The sequence below is a fragment of the Vitis vinifera genome, chromosome 8, assembly GCF_030704535.1.
Source record: "Vitis vinifera cultivar Pinot Noir 40024 chromosome 8, ASM3070453v1".
In the NCBI taxonomy this organism is placed as follows: domain Eukaryota; kingdom Viridiplantae; phylum Streptophyta; class Magnoliopsida; order Vitales; family Vitaceae; genus Vitis; species Vitis vinifera.
Genome location: NC_081812.1, coordinates 121,025 through 145,679, shown reverse-complemented (window position 1 = coordinate 145,679; position 24,655 = coordinate 121,025). Strand labels below are relative to the sequence as shown.

Below are 24,655 nucleotides of genomic sequence, written 5' to 3'. Positions count from 1 at the left end.
AATCATATATGGAAAAACATTGTACACATTGTAAAATGTATGCATGATACATTGAAGCTTTTATGTAATTAGAGCCCCATCAAATAATGAACATGGGCAATTGAATTAAAGATATGATATTTGTGATTAGAAGGTTCAACCTTTTAGGGATGACAGTGAAGAAAGAACAAGGATCAGTTCTTAATAAATAAAGATTTTTTCTTAATAAGTCAAATTTTCTCTTTTTTTATGTTTTTTTCCTTAGGGATGATAATGAACTTGAAGAGTTAGAACTAGCAAAAAAAGTCACAGGGAAACATCAGTATCAATAGTCAATATTGGTATAGTTATAGTTACATATGGTCTTGGTTTTTTTTGGTTATATTAATTAGAGGCTTGTAGAACCTGAAATTTTGAAATAACAATATTTAGACAAGTAAAACTTGTTATAATTTTGTGTAGACAAGTAAAAACTAGTAAAACTTTTTGCATAAAATTATAACTAGAAGTATCGAATACAAAGACTGATAAATATCTGCTCTATATTTACATCTTTTGGGCATACCACTTTTCTTTTTTGCAAATATAGGTGTTTCATTTAAGTATAAAAATATATGACCTATAATATATGATACAGTATAATATATGACACATGAGAACAGAGAAACAACTGAGATGTCAGAAATTTTTTTTCCTAACTTTAGAGAAACTAAGAAATTCCAACCTGTAGCATAGGAGGCCTCAAGGCTATTCTTTCATTTGCAACAGTTTGTGGACCATCAACTGTGATCAGTGCTAACTCTCCATGCTCAGCAACAGCTCTTGCCCGTGCCTCTTTTGATTTCATCTCCTCTTTCATCTTTCTTGTTTCTATGTCAATAGGTGCAACTCCAGCATCCACAAAAACACACCTGAAAAACACAGCATAACAAACAGATATAACAATATTGTTGTACTTCAAAATATCTCTTCTTTTTATTTTTTATTTTCTCTCTCTAAGGCCTTTCTAAAGATGAGGGCAAAGAACCACTTGGCTTAAGCTAAAGGAAAGAGGAGTAAATCTTAATGTTTAGGGAGCAAAGGGAGAATTTTGAAGAAGAGAGCATATTTAGGATTCATGGCAGTGAATGTATGCCAAAAGTAGCCAGTTAATTCCAAATCAAATGCACTTTTAGAGGAGCACTTGAGGTTTCTTTTGAGAAGAGCGCCAATCTTATTTTAAGCAAATGATGCTGTAAGCATTAGTATTTAAGTCCTAATAGCTTAATAGAGAGCATCCAAAAATAGTTGCAAGGGTGGCACCAGCAATATCAATCCTACTTATAAGAAAAGCAATGCTGTATTATATCCTAATATCTTAGATTCTTAATAGGTAGCACCTAAAAATAGTTGCAAAGGTGGCACCAGCAAGATTGAATCATTTCCACCAGGTGATTCAGAAATTTAGTCAATTACATGGCTGATACAGACAGTTCTTTTTCCTCCTTTTTTTCAGTTTTTTTTCCCTTTTAACAACATGATGGGCATATGGATTAAATAAAAGGTTAGCCACAGGTGCATTGCTCAATATTTCATAATCCTCCCTTATGGTTGATGAAATTATTTTTCAAGAGTGAGGGAGATTTGGCAATGTGATGTTCACATACTATAACACTCTCCTTTATCACTGGGAAGGCTTTGAGTTGGCTGATTTTAATGGTTGAGGTTTTTCTGATATAGATCCATTAGCCATTTATAAAACATCTTTATCTGCACAGTATCATCCTGTTCCGTGATGATCTTCATGCTTAACTCAGGTTGCTTACAAACTTTGAAATGTTTGAAACTGCATTGTCCTTTGGAATTAATCTTCAGAGAATTGAGGTGATTGTCAAAGCAGTAGGTGGATACATCCAACATTTAAGTGGCACTTGGATCCAAAGTGGTGTGGGTTCTCTGCCTTTTTCTAATACTAGACCCCCCCTTGGATGATTATTTTAAGCAGTGCATGCATGAAACACACAGATAAAGAGAGATCTACAACCCAACCTATAACATTTCTTCCGGAAATGAATGCATACCCAGCCATTGATGATGCATCACTTATGAGCAAAGCAAGACAAGAAACCTTGACAAAACTAATAAAAACAATGATCATTTCCTCTATCTGTCAATATAGAATGCCAATCTTACCCAAACTTCACAACCAAGCCATAAAGACTAGGCTCCCTATGAAATTTCTAAATGCCTGCTCCCACTAGAAATACTCCCTTTCAATCCTATGTTGACAAAAAAATCTTCCTATTCACTTAATAATCTCTCTTTTTTATCCCTGTTCCCAACAAGAAATCTCTAGTCTTCTTCTTTCACTATGGATGTATAAAAGTCCATCAAGAAGATGTTAAAACTAGGAAAGTGGAGTAGACTCGGAGTCCACAGGGCTTGTTAAACTGATGCAGTGCCTGAGATGGCAGAACTGTAATTGAGTTGTTGACAATAGCCAAAATGTTTGAAATCTACCCAAATACAAGATGAACAGCTTTAAGGTCCATTATGCATCATGACATACTGCTACATAGAATTCTTTTTTTATATTTTAATTTAAGTCTTTTATTTAAATAAGGCCATGAATGGCCAGATTTAGAACACCTTACTAGCTAGAATTTGATTAGTTTACAGAAGCACCTACAATCTCTTATTTTTGGTCTTTGTAGCCTCTCCTTCAACCAAAAACTTGTGTCCAAGCTTCTTTTTCTCCTTGGTGCTTTCTTAGTTTTGAATTTCATTGTCCTTCATTTTGGTGATATCATTGGATTGAATTAGAGTCAAAACAATACAGCAACAGCATTAAAACTGGATTATCCATATTACGTTCCTTCCATTAACCAAAAAAATAACACTCTATTAAACCCATGATGCTTGGAGATTCAAAAATACTGAGGGAGAGAGAGAGAGAGAGAGAGGGAGGAAGAGAGAGAGAGATGGAGAGAGAGGACCATCCCTCAACTTAGAATAAACTTTCTTTCCCTTCAAAGTTCTTTGAATTCCTTTCTCTCCAAACCATCCATAGTAAGGAGAGAGGAGCAACTTGCCATCATTTCTTGCTCCCCTCAAAGAACTTCCCCTGAATCTTCTCAATTCTGTTCACCACCTTGTCCACAATCATACATACAAGAAAACAGAATACATAGGGATATTAGGGATGGCAACTTGGATTAAAAAATTCTTCCCCTAAGAGATATACAAGTTCCAATACCAATATACATGCTTTAGAATAGCAATAGAGCTGTTAAGAGAGAGAGAGAAGAAAACCTTGATTCTCATTCATGTTGTGTCTACTTACAATTGAGAAAATATATATATACAAGGCTAGGAGTCCTAACTACCATACATGTGACCTATATTAAAAAAAAGGAAAGATTGTACACCATAAATTCATTATATTCAACACTCCCCCTCAAGCTGGAGCATATACGTCATATGCACCAAGCTTGTTACAAATGTATTTAATCCTAGGACCTTTGAGAGATTTAGTGAAGATGTCTGCTAGTTGATCATTTGAATTAACAAAACTTGTAGCAACACATCCTAATGCGATCTTCTCTCTAATGAAGTGACAGTCAACTTCAATATGTTTGGTCCTTTCATGAAAGACTGGATTGGATGCAATATGTAATGCGGCCTAGTTATCACAGATGAGTTTCATCTGTTCATCCTTTCCAAATCTCAACTCTCGAAGAAGATGTCTCAACCATATGAGTTCACATGTTGCCAAAGCCATAGCTCGATACTCAGCTTCAGCACTAGATTTGGCCACTACATCTTGTTTCTTACTCTTCCAACATATTAGGTTACCTCCAATAAAAACACAATACCCGGAAGTGGAACGTCTATCTGCGGGTGAGCCAGCCCAATCTGCATCTGTGTAACCAACAACTTGAGTATGACCTCTGTTCTCGTACAACACACCTTGGCCTGGTGTACTTTTAATATATCGAAGAATGCGGATTACGACATCCCAATGGCTATCACATGGTGACTGTAGGAATTGACTAACAACACTCACAGGAAAAGAAATGTCTGGACGAGTAATGGTGAGATAATTCAATTTACCTACGAGCCATCGATATCTCCTAGGGTCTCCTAAAGGCTCCCCCTGTCCTGGTACAAGTTTGACATTCGGATCTATAGGTGTGTTTATCGGTTTACAGTCTAACATACCAATTTCTTCCAGGATGTCTAAAGCATACTTCCTTTGGGAAAGGACCACACCGGAACTGGATTGAGCTATCTCAATTCCCAAGAAATACTTGAGTTTCCCCAAGTCTTTGGTCTGAAAGTGGGTAAAAAGATGTTGCTTTAGTTTCTGAATACCATCCTGATCACTGCCTGTAATGACGATGTCGTCCACATAAACAACCAGATAAATACACTGCCCCAAGGAGTTATGATGATAGAAAACTGAATGGTCTGCTGTATCGCGAAGCATGCCAAACTCTTGAACAACAGAACTAAAACGGCCAAACCATGCTCAAGGAGATTGTTTCAAGCCATATAGAGAACGGCGTAACCTGCACACTAAACCAGACTCCCCCTGAGCAACAAAACCAGGAGGTTGCTCCATATAAACTTCCTCGGCAAGATCACCATGAAGGAAGACATTTTTAATATCCAACTGATAAAGAGGCCAAGAACACATAGCAGCCATGGAAAGAAGCAAGCGGACAGAAGCAATCTTGGCAACAGGGGAGAATGTGTCACCATAATCAGAACCATAAACCTGAATATAACCTTTAGCAACTAAACGGGCCTTAAGGCGACCAACCTGACCATCAGGACCAACCTTAACTGCATAGACCCAACGACAGCCAACTGCAGATTTACCAGAGGGTAAAACAACAAGATCCCAAGTGCCATTAGAGTGCAGAGCAGCCATTTCATCCACCATTGCCTGTCGCCAGCTTGGATGGGAAAGAACTTCATGGGTGCTCTTTGGAAGAGAAACAGAGGATATAGTAGAAACAAAAGCAGAATAGGGAGAAGATAATCGATGATAACTCAAAAAATTGTAAATAGGATGAGGATTACGAGTAGAGCGAGTACCTTTCCGAATAGTAATGGGTAAATCATCAGGAGAAGGCAGAGCTGGGGCAGGAGAAGCCGAAGGGATAGGAAGTGAGTCAGCAGGTGCCTCAGCAAAAGGGAGAGGAGCAGCGACATGAGGGAGACGATGATAAACCTGAAGTGGTCGAGGAGGCACAACATCAGATGGGGAGACAATGGGAAAGGGCAAGACTTCAGAAACAGGAAGAGACTCAGAAGTGGTGGAAAAGAATGGTGAGTCCTCAAAGAAAGTGACATCAGCGGAGATAAAGTATCGATGAGTCTCAAGGGAATAACAACGATAACCCTTCTGAAGTCTGGAATATCCCAAGAAGAGGCACTTCATGGCTTTGGCGGAAAGCTTGTCCTGTCCAGGAGTGAGAATATGAACAAAGCAAGTACAACCAAAGACACGAGGAGGAAGGAAATAAAGTGGTTGGTCAGGGAAGAGAAGGAAATGAGGAATCTGATCATGTAAAACAGAAATGAGGAATCTGATCATGTAAAACAGAGGAGGGCATACGATTAATCAAATAACAAGCGGTAAGAATAGCGTCCCCCCAAAAACGAAAAGGAACATTACTATGGAGGAGGATAGTACGAGTTGTCTCAACAAGATGTCGATTTTTGCGTTCAGCTACCCCATTTTGTTGAGGAGTATGAGCACAAGAAGACTGATGAAGAATCCCATGATGAGACATAAATGAAGTAAATGGGGCTGAAAAATATTCCATGGCATTATCACTGCGTAACACACGAATAGAAATATTGAACTGGGTCTAGATTTCAGCATAAAATTTCTGGAAAGTAGAGAATAACTCAGCTCGATTTTTCATTAAAAATAACCAAGTACATCGAGAATAGTCATCAATGAAAGTGACAAAATACTGAAATCCAAAAGTAGACGTAGTCCGACAAGGACCCCAAACATCAGTGTGGACAAGCTCAAAAGGAGACTTTGCCTGATTATTCAAACGCTTTGGGAACGAGACACGAGTATGTTTCCCAAGCTGACATGACTCACACGAAAGCGACGACAAAGTGGAAAAACGAAGGACCATCTTCTGGAACTTGGAGAGACTAGGGTGGCCCAAACGATTGTGAATGAGGAGAGGAGCATCAGTGGAAATGCAAACTGCAGGAGATGAATCCGAGGTGAGGTGATAGAGGCCTTGAGACTCACGTCCTATGCCAATCGTCTTCCCCGTACTCCGGTCCTGCAAGGTCACAAATTTATTAGAAAAGGTAATAGAGCAATTAAGAGTACGAGTGATTTTGCTGATGAAAATAAGATTAAAAGGACATTTAGGAGTATAAAGGACATAAGTGAGAGGTAGAGAAGGCAGAGGAAGGGCCAAACCAATACCTTTAGCTACAGTTTGAGAACCATTAGCTAAGGTAACAGTAGGTAAAGCAGAGGCAGTAGTAATAGAGGAGAAAAGATCCTTATTACCAGATATGTGATCAGAAGCTCTAGAATCTAGAATCCAGGGTCTAAGAGAAGATGTGTGGGTAAGGCAGGCAGAAGCATTACCAGGCTGGGCAATAGAGGTAACAGAAGCCTGAGATGCCTAAGATGCGGAGGAGCTCGGAGGCTGAGGCAACTGAGAATCAGAGGACTGGGCCATATGGGCAGTGCGAGGAGGCCGTTCATGTAACTGATAGCAACGATCGCGAGTGTGGCCAAGTTTATTGCAATAGGTGCAATGAGGACGTTGGCCTCTATCTCGGTTACCACTGCGTCCTCCTCGAGAGGTAGTGTGAGAAACTAACACAGAAGAATCTGAAATGCTATCAAATGGCAAAGTCTGAGTGGACGAGATACGAAGGAGGCGAGCAAACACATCATCCAAGGACGGAACTGATGAACTACCAAGAATTTGATCGCGGACAGGCTCAAGATCCGGACGGAGGCCAATAAGAGTAAGGACCATGAAGAACTTATCAAGCTGTGTTTGTTGAGCCCCAACATCAGGAGTAAGAGGCATCACAGTCAAGAACTCCTCCTTAAGAGAGGCAATCTGGCCAATATAAGTAGATAGATCCAAATCCTGTTGGCTGATATGGACAATAGCAGAAGCCACCTTATAAAGACGCTGGATATCATTCGTGTATAATCCTTTGGCCTGAGTCCAAAATTTAAAACAAGTTTGGTAGGCCCGAAGATGAAGAAGGATCTTGGGATCAACTGATTGCCATAATACACTACATAACTGGGCATCTATCTTTCTCCACTGTACGCGCTCAACCTTAGGGATATCTGCCTCCTGTGTAACCAAGTGATCCTCATATCCTTGTCCCATAAACCAAAGTTCAACAGAGGCAGACCAAGAAAGATAATTTTCACTGCCAACCAATTTCTCCGAAGTAATCATAGGAGATCCAGATATGATAGAGGAAAAAATGGAAGTTTTAGTAGCCATATTCACTTATCTGGATAATGAAGTATATTTGGATCGAAGAGAGCCCTAATACGGCTTTAGATGCGGCTGAAGAAGGAAAAAACCGAAAAATCGCCCGTGTGAGATACCAAATAGAAAAGAAAAACAACCGTGGCACCACCGGAAAGGTAGAAGAACACTTCCCAAGGCACGTGCAGGGATTGGGGTTGAGAAAAAATAGCCGGAGGATGCCGGAAAAACTGTTCGGAGGGCTAGCGGAGGCAAAAGAACCCCAAAAGAGGCACGTGCAGGGCTTAAATGGCAGAAACAGGTATGAAGGGTGGCTAGTCGGCGTCAGGCGAGGCTGGAGGAGGAAGCGCGTCGTCGGAAAGTGTCTCACGCGCCCTCACGCGCCGGTCGGAAAAACGCGCGTGGCCGACGAGTGGGTGGTTTTCTGGCTCCGGTGCTTTGGGAAAAATTGGAGATCTCCTCCAGGCGCTCCTTGCGGTGTCGGAAAAAGACGTCGTCGGAAAAGTCGCAGGCGGTGAATGTTTTCTGACGACGATTCGACCGACCGGAAAGCTTTGGGGTCTGGGGAAGGTGACCGGAATGAAACACGGTCACAGGAAGGTTTCCCGGAATTGATGACACGGGGAAACTGGAAAGAATTAGGTTTTCTCCCTTGGCTCTGATACTATGTTAAGAGAGAGAGAGAAGAAAACCTTGATTCTCATTCATGTTGTGTCTACTTACAATTGAGAAAATATATATATACAAGGCTAGGAGTCCTAACTACCATACATGTGACCTATATTAAAAAAAAGGAAAGATTGTACACTATAAATTCATTATATTCAACAAGAGCCTTCTCAGACACTTTTAATTTTCAATCTAATTAGACAATATCTTGCTTCAGACATAAGATTTTCTAAGAGAAAAATTCAAGGGGAAAAACCAATCATATGGGAAATACTTCAGCAAGTTACATGGAGGCATCCTGTATTGCTGAATAGAACACTTACCTGATAGATAAGGCATATGGGCATGCCAATCCATTCTCTTGATTTTTAAACCCATTCTTTCCACGAGGAAGATCCAATGCATGCATGTGAGATCAGGTCATAGAAGCATTTACTCTCCCTCCCTCCCTCCCTTCTCCCCTCTCCCTCCCTCTCTCTCACATCTTGTATTGCTGGCTAGAGCACTTACTTCATAGACTAGGCATTTGGGCATTCTAATCCATTTTGTGATTTTAAACCCCTTCTTCCCATGAGGAAGATTCAATGCATGCATCTTAGATAGGTCACAGAAGCATTTCTCACTCTGTCCATCTCATCCTGTATTGCTTAATAGAGCACTTACCTGGATAGAAGACTTACCGCATAGATTAGGCATATGGGCATACCAATCCATTTTTAAGATTTTAAACCTATTCTTTCCATGACGAAGATCCAATGCATGCGTGTTAGCTCAGGTCATAGAAGCATCAGGAAGATTCAATGCCTGCATCTTAGATCAGGTCATAGAAGCACTTCTCCCTCTTTACTTCCCATCTTGTATTGCTAAATAGAGAATTTACCTGAATAGAGGACTTACCTCATAGATTAGGCATATGGGCATTGCAATCCATTTTTGTGATTTTAAACAATTTCTTTCATGAGGAAGATCCAACACACTCATGTTAGCACACTTCATAGAAGCATCTCTCTCTCTCTCTCTCTCTCTCTTATCCTATGTTGCTAAATAGAGTACTTACTAGAATAGGACATTTACCTCATAGATCAGGCATATATGCATTCCAGTAAGTTCCAATGCGTGCATGTTACCTCAGGTCATAGAAGGATTTATTCTTTCATCTCCCTTACTTGCTCTCCACCACCTACCTAAGCTTGTCACCAACAAAGACAAAATCGTAGTAGTAGTAGAACCCCACCTACCTAAGCTTGTCACCAACACAGATAAAGCCAATAAGGACAAAATCGTAGTAGTAGTAGTAGTAGTAGTCCCCCACCTACCTAAGCTTGTCACCAACACAGATAAAGCCAATGAAGACAAAATCGTAGTAGTAGTAACTCTCCCCTACCTACTTGTAGTAGTAGTAATAACTCTCCCCCATCTACCTAAGCTTGTCACCAACATAGATAAAGCCAATAAAGACAAAATAATATTAGTAGTAGTACTAATAATGTAATAGTAATAGTAATAGTAATAGTACTAGTACTAGTAGTAATAATAATCTCTAAAAGGCAATTTCTTTTCTTCTGTTATTTTTTTAATTTTTAATTTTATTTTTAAATTTCTCTCCCTCATCTAGCTGAGCTTATCTCCACAAACCATGTTTGGTTGACTGGATATAGTATGCAATAGGATAAGAGATGGGATAACATATCTTATCCCATATTTGGTTGACGATAGGATATGATAAATTATCTTATTATTTATGATATCAGATGTTCAACCAAACATAAAAAAAAATAAGAGGTAAAGCATATTATCCTACTTTTTTATGAGTAGGTATCAACCAGTCCACCTTCTCTCTAAAAGGCAATTTTTTTTTTTTTTAAACATCCCCCAAAGAGCATGATCATATTGATATGAGTTGACACCATCACTATTCATAGTTAAGGTACACGAAAATGACTCCTGAAACTCTCACCCAAATCTCCACATCTTTTGGTTTGCATGCTCATTCAATGATCTAATAATCATAGGAAAGTTACTTGAATGGAGATGTTGTATTAATCATCCATTTAATCATATAATTTTACCTCCAGCACATCCTCATGCTTTTGTTCTAACCAGCATCCTAGATGACTCTCTTTCCATAATCATATAGTTAACCCCAAGGTCTCTATTTCCTAAAGAACTTTAGCAACCAAAAACTCTTCCTTGATGGTATCCCTATCATAGGAAAAGTTTATACATTCACCTCTAAGTGATAACTACACCTCCTGGGCTTCTAGATTTGCAAGTACAACAGCACAAGAAAAACATGGCAAGTCTATCATGAACAATGTATAACCCAACTAGTGCTTGTAAATAATATATTGATTTTGTCTTAAGCCGTTTCATTTTCTTATTTTATTTTCCTCAATTAATGCTCATCACTTGTAAAAGAGGAAGAATTTTAATAGGATCATAAACATTCAGTCACTAAAGTAATCAAATCTCATGATTGGTGGCCTCACTTTTTATACAACATCAAAAGATGCAAACCCTGGATTTACGATATTGAATAACATGTGAAAACATGTGTGTGTATTGAATTTTGTGTTTTTTGTTGATAAACACTTAATATGTACTAAAGGTTTGGCCTTGTCAAATCCTGCAATTAAGGGAGATTTTTTGGTTATCATTTTTTGGATGGCGAAGAAGGAAAGAGGTTAACGGAGGTTTGGCAGATGGCTCAAAATATTTGACATTGTCATAGAGTTGGGATGCTTCATTCATTGGTTTCCTCATATTGCCAACCAAGTGGTGGACATTTTAGCCAAAAAAAAAAAAAAAAAAAAGAATCATTTGGTGTCTTTTGTTTGAGATTCTTTTGCCACCAAGAGTTGTGATCAGTGTTTGTTTATGTCTTTGCTTTTAGATTCTTCGTAACAATTTTTGGCTATTCAGCTTCTATTCCTCTTTGTTAAGGAGTTTTCCTCCCTTGTTTTGATCAGATTTGTATATTGCATATATATTTACCAATACAACCCAAGTACATGTGAACTATACAGGAGAAGACCCAAAGGTAAAGAAAAAGCAGAGAAGAAAGAACAGAAAGCCAATAAGTTGTGGTATAATCCACTCACAAACTCAATCAAGACAAAGCATAAATGAATTTTATTTTTCCATGCATATTAAAAGAAAAAGGTAGCATTATTTGGTTGAAAACCTAAAAGCACATAATAAAAATACAGCAAGCAATTTACTATTAACAAAATGAGTTGCAAAGAATAACATCACATAAAGTTCACTCCAAATTGGTTAACTAAAAACAGAAGTGTTGCTGGTCATCAACTATAACTTACTCAATGGTAGTTGGTGTAGCCACAAACAGCTGTCTCCGGTGCCAAACAGCACCAGTAGCATAGGGAATGGCCACATCTCCCAAGTATCTATATTGAGGGCGTAATGAAGATATGACAATGTATTGCTGATAACCAAAAGCACAATATTCAACAGTTTGGTCCCAAGCAGTCCATTCTGGCTGAGGGAGGAGACCACCCACAGGCTCAAAAGTTTCCCAACTGCATATTAAAACTTTGCATTAACATAAAGTGAAATCAACAGCAAACACTAACGAGATATCCATTGTAGCACACCAAAATACAGTACAAAAAGGAAAAAGGACGCTAAGGCGTGACAATCCAAGTAGCAAAATAAAACATAAATCTAACACTACGTTGGCTTAAATGAAGCAGGAACTGCTCACCCTATGACCCATAAGTATCAATAAATATGGAAGATGATTAGGTACATTGGCCTGATATTATCGTTTTGTTCCAAATTTAGGAGGCCTCAAGTTTGGATTTAGCTGACCTCAAACTAAAATTTTAGGTCCAAGGTCAATTGTGAGAAGAGCACAATCTCCGTTATCCCCAACTTTGTCCAACACCAAACCTAGACCTATTTAAATGGACATTTAAGTACACCAATTGGATATTATTGCATATATACGATAAGCAGAACCTTTGACGGTATATCTAGGATATATTTTTCGGGCACAGAGCCATGGCTTGGCTTGCAAAATGCCAGAATTTTATAGGATAGATAAAGTCCCTGGAGACTCTTTGGGAGGCTGCACATTTTTTGTCATCCCTTAGGGCTTCAGTCACAGGTTGTATTTTTCTGGAACCTCTTGAAACTCAATCTTACAAGTAAGACCTTTTTGAGGGATTGCTTTTGGTCAAGATAAGGTTTTTCCAATCTCATAGGGACAGTGATTCTACATTATTATTTTTTGATAGGTAAATTTTTGTTCTCATTGGGACTTGAACCTGGAACTTCCCACAAACCCTCTCCATCCCTTTACCACTTGAGCCAGGCCTCAAGGGTGGGTCAGTGATTCTACTATTGTCATCTTTTTGGGCGTCAAATGAAAAGCAAGGTCTTTGGAAGTCCTTTCAACTGGACTTCTCACATAGCAAATTGTCTAATCAGGCATGGGGTCTCCAGTTAGAGTCTTGTAGGGGATTTTTACCTCCTTGAGCACTAGTCTTGGTGTATGCTTCAAAGTTCTTTTATGTGGGGCCCTTTTTTTCCTTTGGAGTAACTACCTCTATCACCTCATTGTCTACCTCTCTCTGTTTTTTTGGTCAGATTTTGTTTTCTTGAGAATGAACACTCATCCTATATTTTTGTGCAATTCAAGGAAATAAATTATTTGCTTCAAATCACAAAAATAAAATAAAATAAAAAATAAAAAATCTATGCGATGTTTTACATCCTGCATTGGTGGTCGAATTTGGGGTATTAATACCTTCCCCTCCAATGCGCCCAGCACTTCCATGCATGTGATGATGATGTTTTAAAACCACTAAAAGGGTAAATCAATCATGCTATATTTTGATGATATTTTAGTCTACAACCTGTCAATTAATAAGCATTTCAGGATTTAGGAATTCCTATTCAATAAGCATTTCAGTAGTTGAGACATTAACTACTCTAAGGGAATAACAACTCTGCATTAACTTCAAGAATTGGTCCTTCATGACTAAATCTATTTTTCTAAGATAAGAAGTCAATATAGCAACCATTCAGGCAGACCAAACTAAAGTACAATCTATACTATCCTACATCCTACATCCTCCACCATATATTAGGGCCAAAGTTTCCCACGGTTAGGCCTCGTTTTATCTAGTCAAAAGAGTTTAGTTCCATCATGATTCCTATTATTGATTGCGAGGAGAGGAGATTCCATGTACTGAACAAGCTAAGAATAGCTTGCAATTGAGTAAGTAAAAGTTGTCAATAACACCACTATTTAGCCTTACCAGATTTCCAGAAGGTGCTTGCAGTGCATTATCATACATCTGGGTTTTTTTTTCTTTGACAGGCAATAAAAAATTGTCTTCCATCTGACATTGGTACTACCAAATAAAGATTTTCCCATAATTGGCTCATTAGGAAACTACTATAGGCCTCTCATTCAGGCTTTAAATGGCCCTTAGAAACTTCCTTTAGGCCTCGAAGTCTAGTAACAGTACAAAAGCGCAAGACACCTCATAACAAGACTAATACCTAAACATCCCAAAATCATAACTACTTGCTCTCCAGAAATTCCAATCACTACTTACTTTGAAAACTGTACCCTAAACCCTGATACTTGGCTTCAATCTTCAAAATCCAGTAAAACCATAATATTTTTGTGGAAAATTAGAAATTGTGTAAATATGTGGGTAATCTGATCTAGTACAGTAAATTAGGGGATGTGATATGATTTAATGCAGTAAATTAGGGATAGAATCAGTTGAGTCAATGTTTTTTAAATTTAGGTTTATCTCCTAATTTAGTTTTTATTTTTTTTGTTTCCAGAGTAGTAATTATTTATACACATATCTTTTTATTTTTTTTCCTTTTTCATATACTCAATAGTATATATATATATATATATATATATATATTGTAATCCTAAACTTCAAGGTGCAAAGAGGAACACTATTTTAATAAACCTATTTTCATGGTATCAGAGCCAAGTTCATACTTGAATTGATAGTTTTCTTTTTTCCTTTCAATTACCATATTTTTTTGTAGAACAAATTAGGTTGTTGGTAGGAGAATTTGACGTCTGGAGTTAGCAAGGAGGAGAATACTAGAGATTCTTCACAACATGCATCAATGTCACCATTACAAGCCTCACCTCATGGCATCAGTGACAATCCTTCATCGCACATCACCACTCATAAGCTGAATAGACTGAATTTCCTAAATTGGTCTCATTTCGTAAAATTGTTTATTCATGGCGAAAGAGAAGCTAGAATATCTAACGAGTGCAACAAAGGCCCCAAAAGAGGATAATCCCAAGCCTTCAAACATGGGACTTAGAAAACTCCATGATCATGGCTGATTAGTGAATTATGTGGAGCTGGAGATAGGTCGAACTTACATGTTTTTGCCCACAGCAAAACAGGTTTATGGAGACTTACTTTGATCTTGAGAATTCGGCTTAAGTATTTGAGTTGAAATCAAAGGTTTGTGAGACAAAGCAAGGAGATCAAGGTGTGACTAAATATTACAGCATCCTGAAAAGTCATTGGCAAAAAATGGACCTATTTTATGAATTGAAATGGGCATTTGTAGTAGATAGTGCTCATTTTAAGTAGATGATGGAAAAGGAACGAATGTTCAAGTTTCTTGCTAGATTGAATAAAGAATCGGATGAAGTCTATGGACGAATCCTTGGTAAAGAGCCCTTACCCTCTATCTGATAAGTGTTTGCTAACATTTGAACACAATTTCAAACTCAAATTGAAGTACCTTGGACTGATAATGAAAAAGAATATTTTAACTTTATTCTTGGAAAATAACTGCTTGAAAATGAGATCATATGTCAATCTAGTTGTTTTGTTACCCAACAACAAAATGGAATTGTGGAGAGCAAAAAACCGTCACTTATTGGAGGTTGCTAGAGCACTCATGTTTACATCAGGGATACCTAAGAGTTTTTCAAGAGAAGTTGTATTCACAACCTTTTATTTAATTAACAGAATGCCAATTAAAATTCTTGGTTTTGAAACTCCTCTCAATCATTTTTCTTAGGTTTATCAACATACAAAAATATTTTACTTAATTCCACTAAAACTTTTTAGGTGTTCAACATCAGTTCATATTCATAAAGAACATAGAACTAAGCTTGATTCTTGTGCACTAAAGTGTATTTTTATGGGATACTCACCTACACAAAAAGGGTAAAAGTGTTATGATCCAATCTCTAAGAAAAATTTTATTGGCATGGTTGTAACCTACTTTAAGGATCAACCTTACTTTACCAAAAACAATCTTCAAAGGAAGAGTATGGTTAAGGAATATCGTTTTTCAAAAACATCTTTACCCTTTCCAACATTTGATGACAATGTGAGTCCTATTCTTTCACATTCTTCTAGTTTAGGTCTTGTTGTGTTAGAAAACTCAAGTCCAAGTTTAGCTAGTCAACAGAGTTCTACTATGCCAAACAAGGAGGAATTGTTAACAAGGGGAGAATCACTACAAACAAAATCTCAAGTTGAGCTTCATGTCTACAAAAGGAGAAATCATCAATAAAATCTAGAAAGTCATACCCTTGCATTGTTCAAAAGTCAAAACCAATCATAAAACCCAAGAAGGCATAGTTTTACCTAATCCCCCTTCAAATACAAATTATAATGTTTTTGATGATCTAGATATTCTCATTGCCCTTAAGAAAGGAACTAGATCTTGTACTATGCATCCTATTTCTAAATATATGTGGTACCATAGGTCATCTAATTCCTTTAGAGCCTTTACCACTAGTATGTCTTATTTGGAGATTCCAAAATCTGTAGAGGATGCTTTAGCTTTTGCTAAGTGAAAGGAAGCAATCATGGAAGAAATGAGGGCTCTTGAAAATAACGGAATTTGGGATTTGGTGAGTTTTCCAAGAGGAAAGACACAAGTACGATGCAAGTGGGTATTTACTATCAAGCATAAGGTTGATGGTTCAGTGGAAAGGTATAAAGCTAGGTTAGTAGCCAAAGATTTACAAAAACTTATGGCATTGATTATCAAGAGGCGTATGCAACAGTTGCCAAGACAAACAAAATTCAAGTCTTATTGTCACTTGTAGTCAATCCAAATTGGTCATTGCAATAGCTAGATGTAAAGAATGTTTTTCTAAATGGAGAACTAGAGGAGGAAGTATATATGGATCTGCCCTTGGTTTTTGGGCAATCATTCAAAATTGGAAAAGTGTGTAACTTGAAGGGATCCTCTCTATGGGCTGAAGCATCCCCAAGAGCAAGGTTTGATCATTTTACAAAGTCAAGTCGATCACACTATGTTCTACAAACATTCTGGTGATAGTATATGCAGACAATATCATCTTGATAGGTGATAACCTTAAGGAATTGGAGAAATTGAAAGGCATACTTCCTAAAGAATTTGACATTAAAGATTTTAGCCGGTTGAGATACTTCCTCGATATGGAAGTTGCAAGATCTCGATGCGGTATAATTGTTTTTCAATGAGAACATGCACTATACTTGCTTAAAGAAACAAGAATGTTGGGTTGTAAATCAAATAAACAACAATTGACCCTCATAGGAAATTTGGTCAGATGGAGTTAAGCTCAATTGTGGATAAAGAACGCTATCAACGTTTGGTGGATAAACCAGTATACTTATCACATGCATGTCTGGTTATAGCATCTGCAATTAGTATTGTCAGCCAATTAATGCACTCACCCACTCAAGAATGTTTTAAAGTCGTGTATCAAGTTCTTGAGTATCTAAAAGGAAGCTTAAGGAAAGGATTATTGTTCGGGAAAAAGGGGAATAGGCAAGGATAGAAGATAAACTTCAGGTGATTACACATTTGTTGGAAGGATTTGGTAATTTGGAGAAGCAAGAAACAAAGTGTTGTTTCAATGAGTGCAAAATCTGAGTTTCGGGTCGTTGCTCATGGAATTTGTGAACTCATTTGGTTGAAGAGAATATTAGAAGAATTGAGGATTTTTTATAAGAAACCTATGAAATTATACTATGACAATAAGATAATGATTAACATAGCCCATAATCCAATTCAACATCATAGAACTAAGCATGTTGAAGAAGATTATCTTTTCATTGATGAAAAACTTGAGGGAGGTCTAGTTTGTATGCCATATGTTCCAACAAAAAAGCAGATAGTTAATGTTCTGATTAAAGGCCTTTAAAATCAGCCATTTGAAGTTCTAGTAAGCAAGTTGGGAGTACATTTTCGAATTAGCTTAAGGGGGAGTATGGAAAATTAGAAATTGTGTAAATATGTGGGTGATATGATTTAGCACAGTAAATTAGGGGATGTTGTGATATGATTCATTGTAGTAAATTAGGGAATATAATCAACTGAATCAATGTTTCTTAATTTAGGATACTCATTATTTAGTTTTTATTTTTTCTATTTTCAGGGTAGTAATTATATGTACACTTGTATCTTTTTCTATCATTTTAGATTATATACATATATAAATCCTAAACTTTCACTTTCCTAGACAGAAAGAATGGGTAGAGATTATGACAGTTGAAGCAAAATCTTGAGTCATCCTTTTTTTTTTAATTATTTTTTATTTTTTTATAAATAACAAAGGAACCTTTCATGGTTGAGCCCTTCAAACTCTCTGTGGGGACTCAAACCTCAGCCAGCACCAGGTAATTCAAGCATTCAACCAGCAATATGATTTGAACCCAAGGCCATGTGCCCTACCACACATCCTAGCATTCATCCTAACCAACTAGGCACCCTAACGGGCAAAATCTTGGGTCATCCATGGATCACATGTGAAATCTTGGATCATCCATTTGTCACATGACCCATCATATTGGACACAATAAGGGTCAACATTGTGCTCATAGACATCAAGGATAAATTTTTAATATCCTATTAAGGAGATTCAGGTACAATTCCTTAAATGTTACTTATAGGGAAGGTAGTTCAAGGATTATGACATGGGGATATGATAGTTTTCAATACTTGGAAGCAAGGCAAGGTATTCCCAATACTATTCAATACCCATGTCAGTAACCCAGTTTGCATTGGCTTGTCAGCTTGGTTTAGGACTCTTATCGGCACAAATGCATGCAAGCAATAGCCCTTGGCAACATAGATCCTTATTGGTTGGATGAATATAATTTAGTACAAGAAAATGAAAAATAGGCCAATTAGTTGGGCTTGAGGGACTTTAGTGGTAGGATTCAATGACCATTTCGTTTAAACAATTAATCTCAGGTCCTCATTTAGTGTAAGTCTAGATTCCACAATGAAACAATTCTGATGATGTAAGGTCACCATTTAACATTAGAAAGAAGACAATGACACTAAACAACCAGAATCATTCTGTAAATAGTGACTTCAAGAGCAATGATTCAAAATTTCTAATGAACACTAGATTATGGTGTCCCAATATCTTGTAATAAAACTAAAAACATGCAAGTCAAAAAAAAAAAAATAATGATTACTTTCTTACCTATAAAGCTGAAAGTTTTGAGGTGCCGCTTCAGTAGGAGATTTATGAGAAGAAAATCCATCATCAAGAGTGGTAAAAGAAGAAAGACCACTGCTTCCAAATCCTGATAAGGGCATAGATTGGATAGTTGAAATGGCTGTTGCGGCAACAGGGCTAATCCTCCGAGATGTTCGATATGCAACTCCAAGTAGTGCTCCCCCATGCAATCCAATGACCTACAAGAGACAATTGTTAGATCATAGATGAAGTCAAGCAACAATGACATAACAACCATGATAAAAGTTTAACCTCAAAATTTAAAATGAGTGAACCATTGACGGGAAAAAGTATAACTTACTAAGCAACAGATTAAAAACTATACATGTCTGGTGGTGCCAACCAGCTTGGTATCTCTATATGCATATACCAAATCTTAAGGTGGCCTTCGCTAGGGTTTGGGTGTTTATAAAGGTATCATTCCCTCCCCACCAAATACAATGTAATAACAAGGTGTCAGTATTTCCTTCCCCCCAAAAGAAAGAAAATAAAAAAAAAATGAATCCTAAATACAATGTCATGTGAGGCATCATTGTCTCCTTACTAAATACAATATTGTGGGGCATCATTCCCTCTATACTAAGGGCTCGTTTACTGCATTCCAGAGGAATTGAAGGAACAGGAGTCAATCCCTTTCCCTTTCATTCTCATGTTTACTTGGTTATAGAATAAAATCTATTAGTCGGACACATCAATTTGAGGAAACCCATTCCTCCAAAACAAAGAATGGGTTTCTCTCTACAAGGGCCAGAAACCGATTCTAAAAGATTTGAGGAATCAAGCTGATTTTTGGGTTGCCCTACTCTACCTTCAAGGAGAAGAAGCCGATTTCTCTGATTACAGCCGTCGATTTCTATAGGTTTCAGGTCAAATCTCGTACCTTTCAGTTTTGCTTCATGCATGTTTGTTTCCTTTCTACTTTTCGGGTTTCTTCAGTTCTACGCCTTTTTGAGCCTTTTTCAAGAATTGTTCTTGTTCTTTTTTTGTTTACGGTTTGTTTCATTTCGGGGCATTTTGCAAAGTTTTAGTTTTTCATGAGTTTCCTTTTATTCAAACATTTGGGTGATGTTTGTGTTAATTTTTAGGGTTTGTTTCTAGGTTCCTCTTTTATTTATTCTTTTTTTTTTTTGGGTGGATTGAGGCTTTGATTGGGAGGCTTTGATAAGGAGGCTACCTATAGTAAGGTTTTGATAATTTTGGATTGATTTTAGTTCAATAATTCACCATAATTGCAATATAAGGATTTTTTTTTCTCTCTTCTGTCTGAGAATCATGCTGATTATTTTTGTGTTTGCAAAGCAAATCAGTGAGTAGAGTGGTAGATGACAGAGCAGTATGGTTGGCCACGAAGGGAGGCAAGTTTTCAATTAAATCTTTCCAATATGGGATGGTTCAAAAGGGGTTTACAGTCTTTCTCGGCAGCGCTTATTTGGAATTCTTAGACTCCAAAAAATATGAATTTTTTCATTTGGGAAGCAACATAGAAAGGGATTCTAACTATGGACAACTTGAAGAGAAGAGGTTGGACGTTGATGAACTGATGTTTTTATGCAAAGGTGAGGAGGAACCTTGTGGCCACATCCTTCTTCATTGTTCCAAGGCAATTTTGTTATGGCAGTTGGTCTTCTCCATGTTTGGATCGGTTTGGGTGTTGCATTCCTTAGTCAAAGCAATCTACTTAGTTGGCATGGTCATTTCATTGGAAAGAAGAGAAAAAAGGCATGGAAGGTTGCTCCTCTTTCTTTGTTCTAAATTATTTGGAAAGAAAGAAATCGAAGGGCTTTTGAAAATGTTGAGTTATCTTATCAAGAGTTTAAGTTCTCTTTTTTGTGTAACTTTTTAGGGTAGACCAAAAAGTTAATAAAGCCTTGTTAGGCAAATGGTCATGGAGGTATGCTCTTGAGCACAATAGCCTGTGGAGGAAGATAATCCAAGGCAAATATGGAGACATGAAGTGGGGTAAAGGTGAGACAAGCCTTCAGCATGGGTTTATGGAAAGCAATCATAAGAGAAAGGGAGGACTTTAGTCATAGGACCTCTATTCTTGTTAGGAGTGGCCTCAAAATGGTTGGATAGGTGGACAGGTAAGTGTCATTCAAAAGAGGCGTTCCCTCAATTGCTCATGCTTACCTCTAACAATAGTTGACTTATGGATGGCCAAAGAGGGAGAAGGCTCGTGGTCCTTCTTATTCATAGGACATTTTCAAGACTAGGAGGTAGGAGCTATGATCCAATTCATGGAGCTCATCCATGGCGAGAGTGCTAGAGTTGGGGAAGGATAGCTTATTATGGAGATAGGAGAAAGGGATGTTCCAAGTGAAATCTTTCTATAACTCCTTGCATGATGAGAATTGAGGCCTATTCCTTGCCAAAGAATTTTGAGGCACTATACCCCTATAAGGTTTTTTTTAGCCATCAATGTTCCTATGAGGGGAGGATGGTTGATAACCAATAAATGTGGTCTTTGTAAAGCTAGTGAAGAATCAACAAACCATGTCCTTATCCTTTGTAAAAGAACCAGAAAGATGTAGGACATGTTAACAAACTTTGGGTTTTAGTAGGCATTTCCAGAATATGTGAAAGAGTTTCTATTGGGTTAGAAGGAGAAAGGTGTGGACAAGGGTTGGAGGAGGGTGTGAGGCATGGCCCCTCTTTGTTTGTTTTGATGTGTGTGGCAGGAAAAGAACTAGAAGGATCTTCAATGGGGTAGAGCTCAACGACCTTAAGCTAAAAGCATCCCTTATGAATTGGTCTAGAATTCTGTCGGGGAGGGATTGCACTTCTCTGTTGAATTTTATTCATATGTAAATTGTGGATAGTGACTTTTAGTTTGTTCTTGTAGTCGGTAGCACTCCTTTTTTCTCTAGGTGAGTCCTCTTGCATGGCTCATGTGCACATAGAGTGTGTTGCCTGTGTGGTGACGCTTGGATGTTGCCTTTTTCTATAAGGGGAACTCTGTTGAGCTGACAAGGCTCCATTGTGAGCAAGAAGCAAAAAAAAAAAGCTTGGAGGGCAGCTCTAATGTGCTTGTATTGTATGCTTTGAATGGAAAGAAATAGAAAGGTCTTTGAAGAATTGGAAAAATCAGAACAAGAAATTAAACTTCCGTTCATGAACACTTTCTGAATTGGCTTAGTTTGTATGTAGATGTGAATCCCTTGTCCATGATAGATTTTGTAGATTTGTTTACTTGTAAGTAAGAAGAGGGGGTGAGAGGTTTGTTTTTTGTGCCTTCCCTCTTTCTTCTACCTGTCTATTTCTCCGGAGTCAGTTGTATACTTTGTGTGTACTTATTACAGCCTTGATACAAGCACCTTTTTGTTTTGTTATTCTATTATATATATATATATATATATATCTTCTTGTTGCCTATAAAAAAAATAGGGTGTGTTCCTATTTTTTTTATCGGCACTTTTAATTTATCTATTGTTTGCATATCAAAAAAAAGGTTGCCATAAAGATTTCAGATGTATCAATTATAATTGAAACATAACAACATTCAGCAAGACAGTGATGAGAAGTAATTAGTAATTAACTTCAAGCATGCTATATTATTGTATATCAGTCCAGAAGCCATGATAAGAAGAATGAACTATACTTTTTTGAGAAATGAAAAGGGTCAGAACTATAAATATTAAATGTGGAAACTATAACAAATACCGGATCACTGCGGCCACCTATGGATCTCATATATACATTAGATGTCCCATCATCCAGCAAGATACGAAGTTGAACAGTGGCTGTAGAGGCAGCACTAGCAGCAGCTGCAGCAGCTTGTGCAGCAGCTGCTGCAGCTTCTTTTGCTTTTCTTGAACCCCCCTTGGGAATTATTGGGATTCTAGGGGGTAATGAAGATTCCAATAGAGCAAATCTATCACGACATGTATCCCATGCCAAAAGCCTTGCACTGCCTGAATCAACGATGGACCAGTCACTGACCTTGTAGATGGAAAAGTAAGGAATATCAGGCCACACGATTGCAAGATACCTGCAACCAAATTGAGCTGTGAGAAAGCTGCTATGGTTTTATGTCACTACCCACGTCCAAAGATCAGTAGAATATTTAACTAATCAATGTCAGAACAACGAAGCATGTGAAGACTCCAACAGAAAAGTCTCATGCTTGAGGAGAAAATAAATATAGGCATAAAAACTAAGAATCATTTAACACCAGCTATTATTAAACAAGTAGAGAAATAAAGTCTCATGTTTAGGTTTACTTACTACTTTAGAGTTTCCATTTGTTTAGTTTTTGTTTGTGCAAGGATTCCTCATCCTTCTATTGTACTTCTTAAATCCTAATTTAATATATTACATTGTCATTTCTTATCAAAACACACACACACACATATACATACTAACTAGTATACGCTATACATACATTTATTGAAACTGATGTGCACATTTCAAAAAATCGTCCTTAAGACAGCTCCAAAGAACAGCCAAACAGCTGAAAGAGGCAATTGCAGTTGCTGGGGAAGAGAGTGCAAAGTGCAAAGCAGCAAAGGAAGTGATTAAGTCACTTACAGCTCAAGTGAGTTATTGATCTTTATAGCACCCATAAGATCTTTACCTTTTTTCTCCCTATCATTATAGATTGCCTTTAAATTGAACATCATAAAGACGTTTGCATTGTCATATCTATTAAATAGTTGTTCAAAAAATCCAATTCTGTTTGAAACAAAGGAAGGATTCTCAAAATGGTCTTCTAAAAGCTACAAGTCTACAACTTCAAAGTTTTACTAATGAGAGGGGAAGGTTCGAAGGTCGGAAGTAGAGCCTGGTTCGAGGTTGATTCAAAATCCTTCAAGATTTCGGTGGAGGTGCTCAATGGGAAGCTCACCAGAGTCATTACTAAGAGGGGAAGAGGTTTCTCTTCTTGGATTAGATTTGGAGAGAGGGGCTTATCTATGCTTCTGGAAGGGGTGGAGGTCTGTTGTCAAAAGGAGGAGTTGAAGGTTTTCAACAACTCTTGGCTGGAAGGGGGGAGAAGCTACAAGCTCCAGTTACGTAGCAATGAGGCTGGTAGGTACCTTTGGTGTTCTGTCTTCTCTGCAGAAGCTCACCATTTCGTTCTTATCTTCCCCAAAGGGAAGGGATTGTTGGGAGGGTGGTTTCTTTTGGCTCAAAAATTGAGGACCTGTGGAGTAGAGCTTCCTATCAAGGCTGTTGTTTCTCAGTCTGACCCTGTGCGGAAGGGAGAGCCTCTGAGAGGTGTTGGTGCTGCTGTCAAGAGAGGATTGGAGTACGAAACGGTGTGGTTGCAGTTTGGAGGTGTTAATGCTTTCAACAAGATGCAGACTCTTAATTGGTGTTTGGTGGGATGGTGGGGAGACTTCTCGGATGATGTCAGTATGTTATCACCCTTGAAGGAGTGGGCTAGGTACCATTGGAGGCTGAAGGGGAATCTCTCTCTGTACCTGTTGGGCAGAACGTTGTTTCTTTTTGAATTTGAGAATCCAAAGGAGGTGGAAAGGGTGCTGCAGGAAGGAGAGCGTATTTTCAAGCAAAAGACTCTGGTTTTGGAGAGGTGGGATCCAACAATTGGTTGTAACAGAGAAGGTGTTCATGCAAAGGAGGCTTGGGTGAGGTTAGTGGGCCTCCCACTTTGTCTTTGGCACAGAGATTTCTTCAAGCAAGTGGGAGATGCTTGTGAGGGGTTTTTGGGGCTGGATGAGGAGTCAGTGGGTGGAAAGAATTTGCAAGGGGCTAGAATATTTTTTTTTTTTTGATAAATGAGCACAAATATATTAAAGGGCGAAAAGCCACAAAGCATACAGGTAGTATACATAGCAGCCTAAGAACAAAAAACACATGAATAAACAACCTCACCAGCCCTTAAAGAGCCACAAGCCATTCCAAAAAGCCTAAAAGCGAAGAGGACTCCTCTCCCATATACACCCTAGCCCAACTCCACAAATTACATATAAAAGAATTTTTGAGTTTTTGTATAGCTAAAGAGCCCCCCCTAAAAGCTAATCTATTTCTTTCCTTCCATACCGTCCAAAAA

The 24,655-nt window shown here is 37.9% G+C and overlaps 1 protein-coding gene across 1 annotated transcript in view; it reads right to left on the bottom strand.

Annotated features, from left to right (window-relative positions):
* The window catches only part of LOC100248418 (uncharacterized), a 58,440-nt gene that overhangs the window by 4,981 nt on the left and 28,804 nt on the right, over positions 1-24,655 (bottom strand). The window contains 4 exon segments of the mRNA XM_002263708.4: positions 704-890; positions 11,462-11,680; positions 18,610-18,824; positions 22,306-22,633. Of these exon segments, the coding sequence (XP_002263744.2) occupies positions 704-890; positions 11,462-11,680; positions 18,610-18,824; positions 22,306-22,633 (949 nt within the window).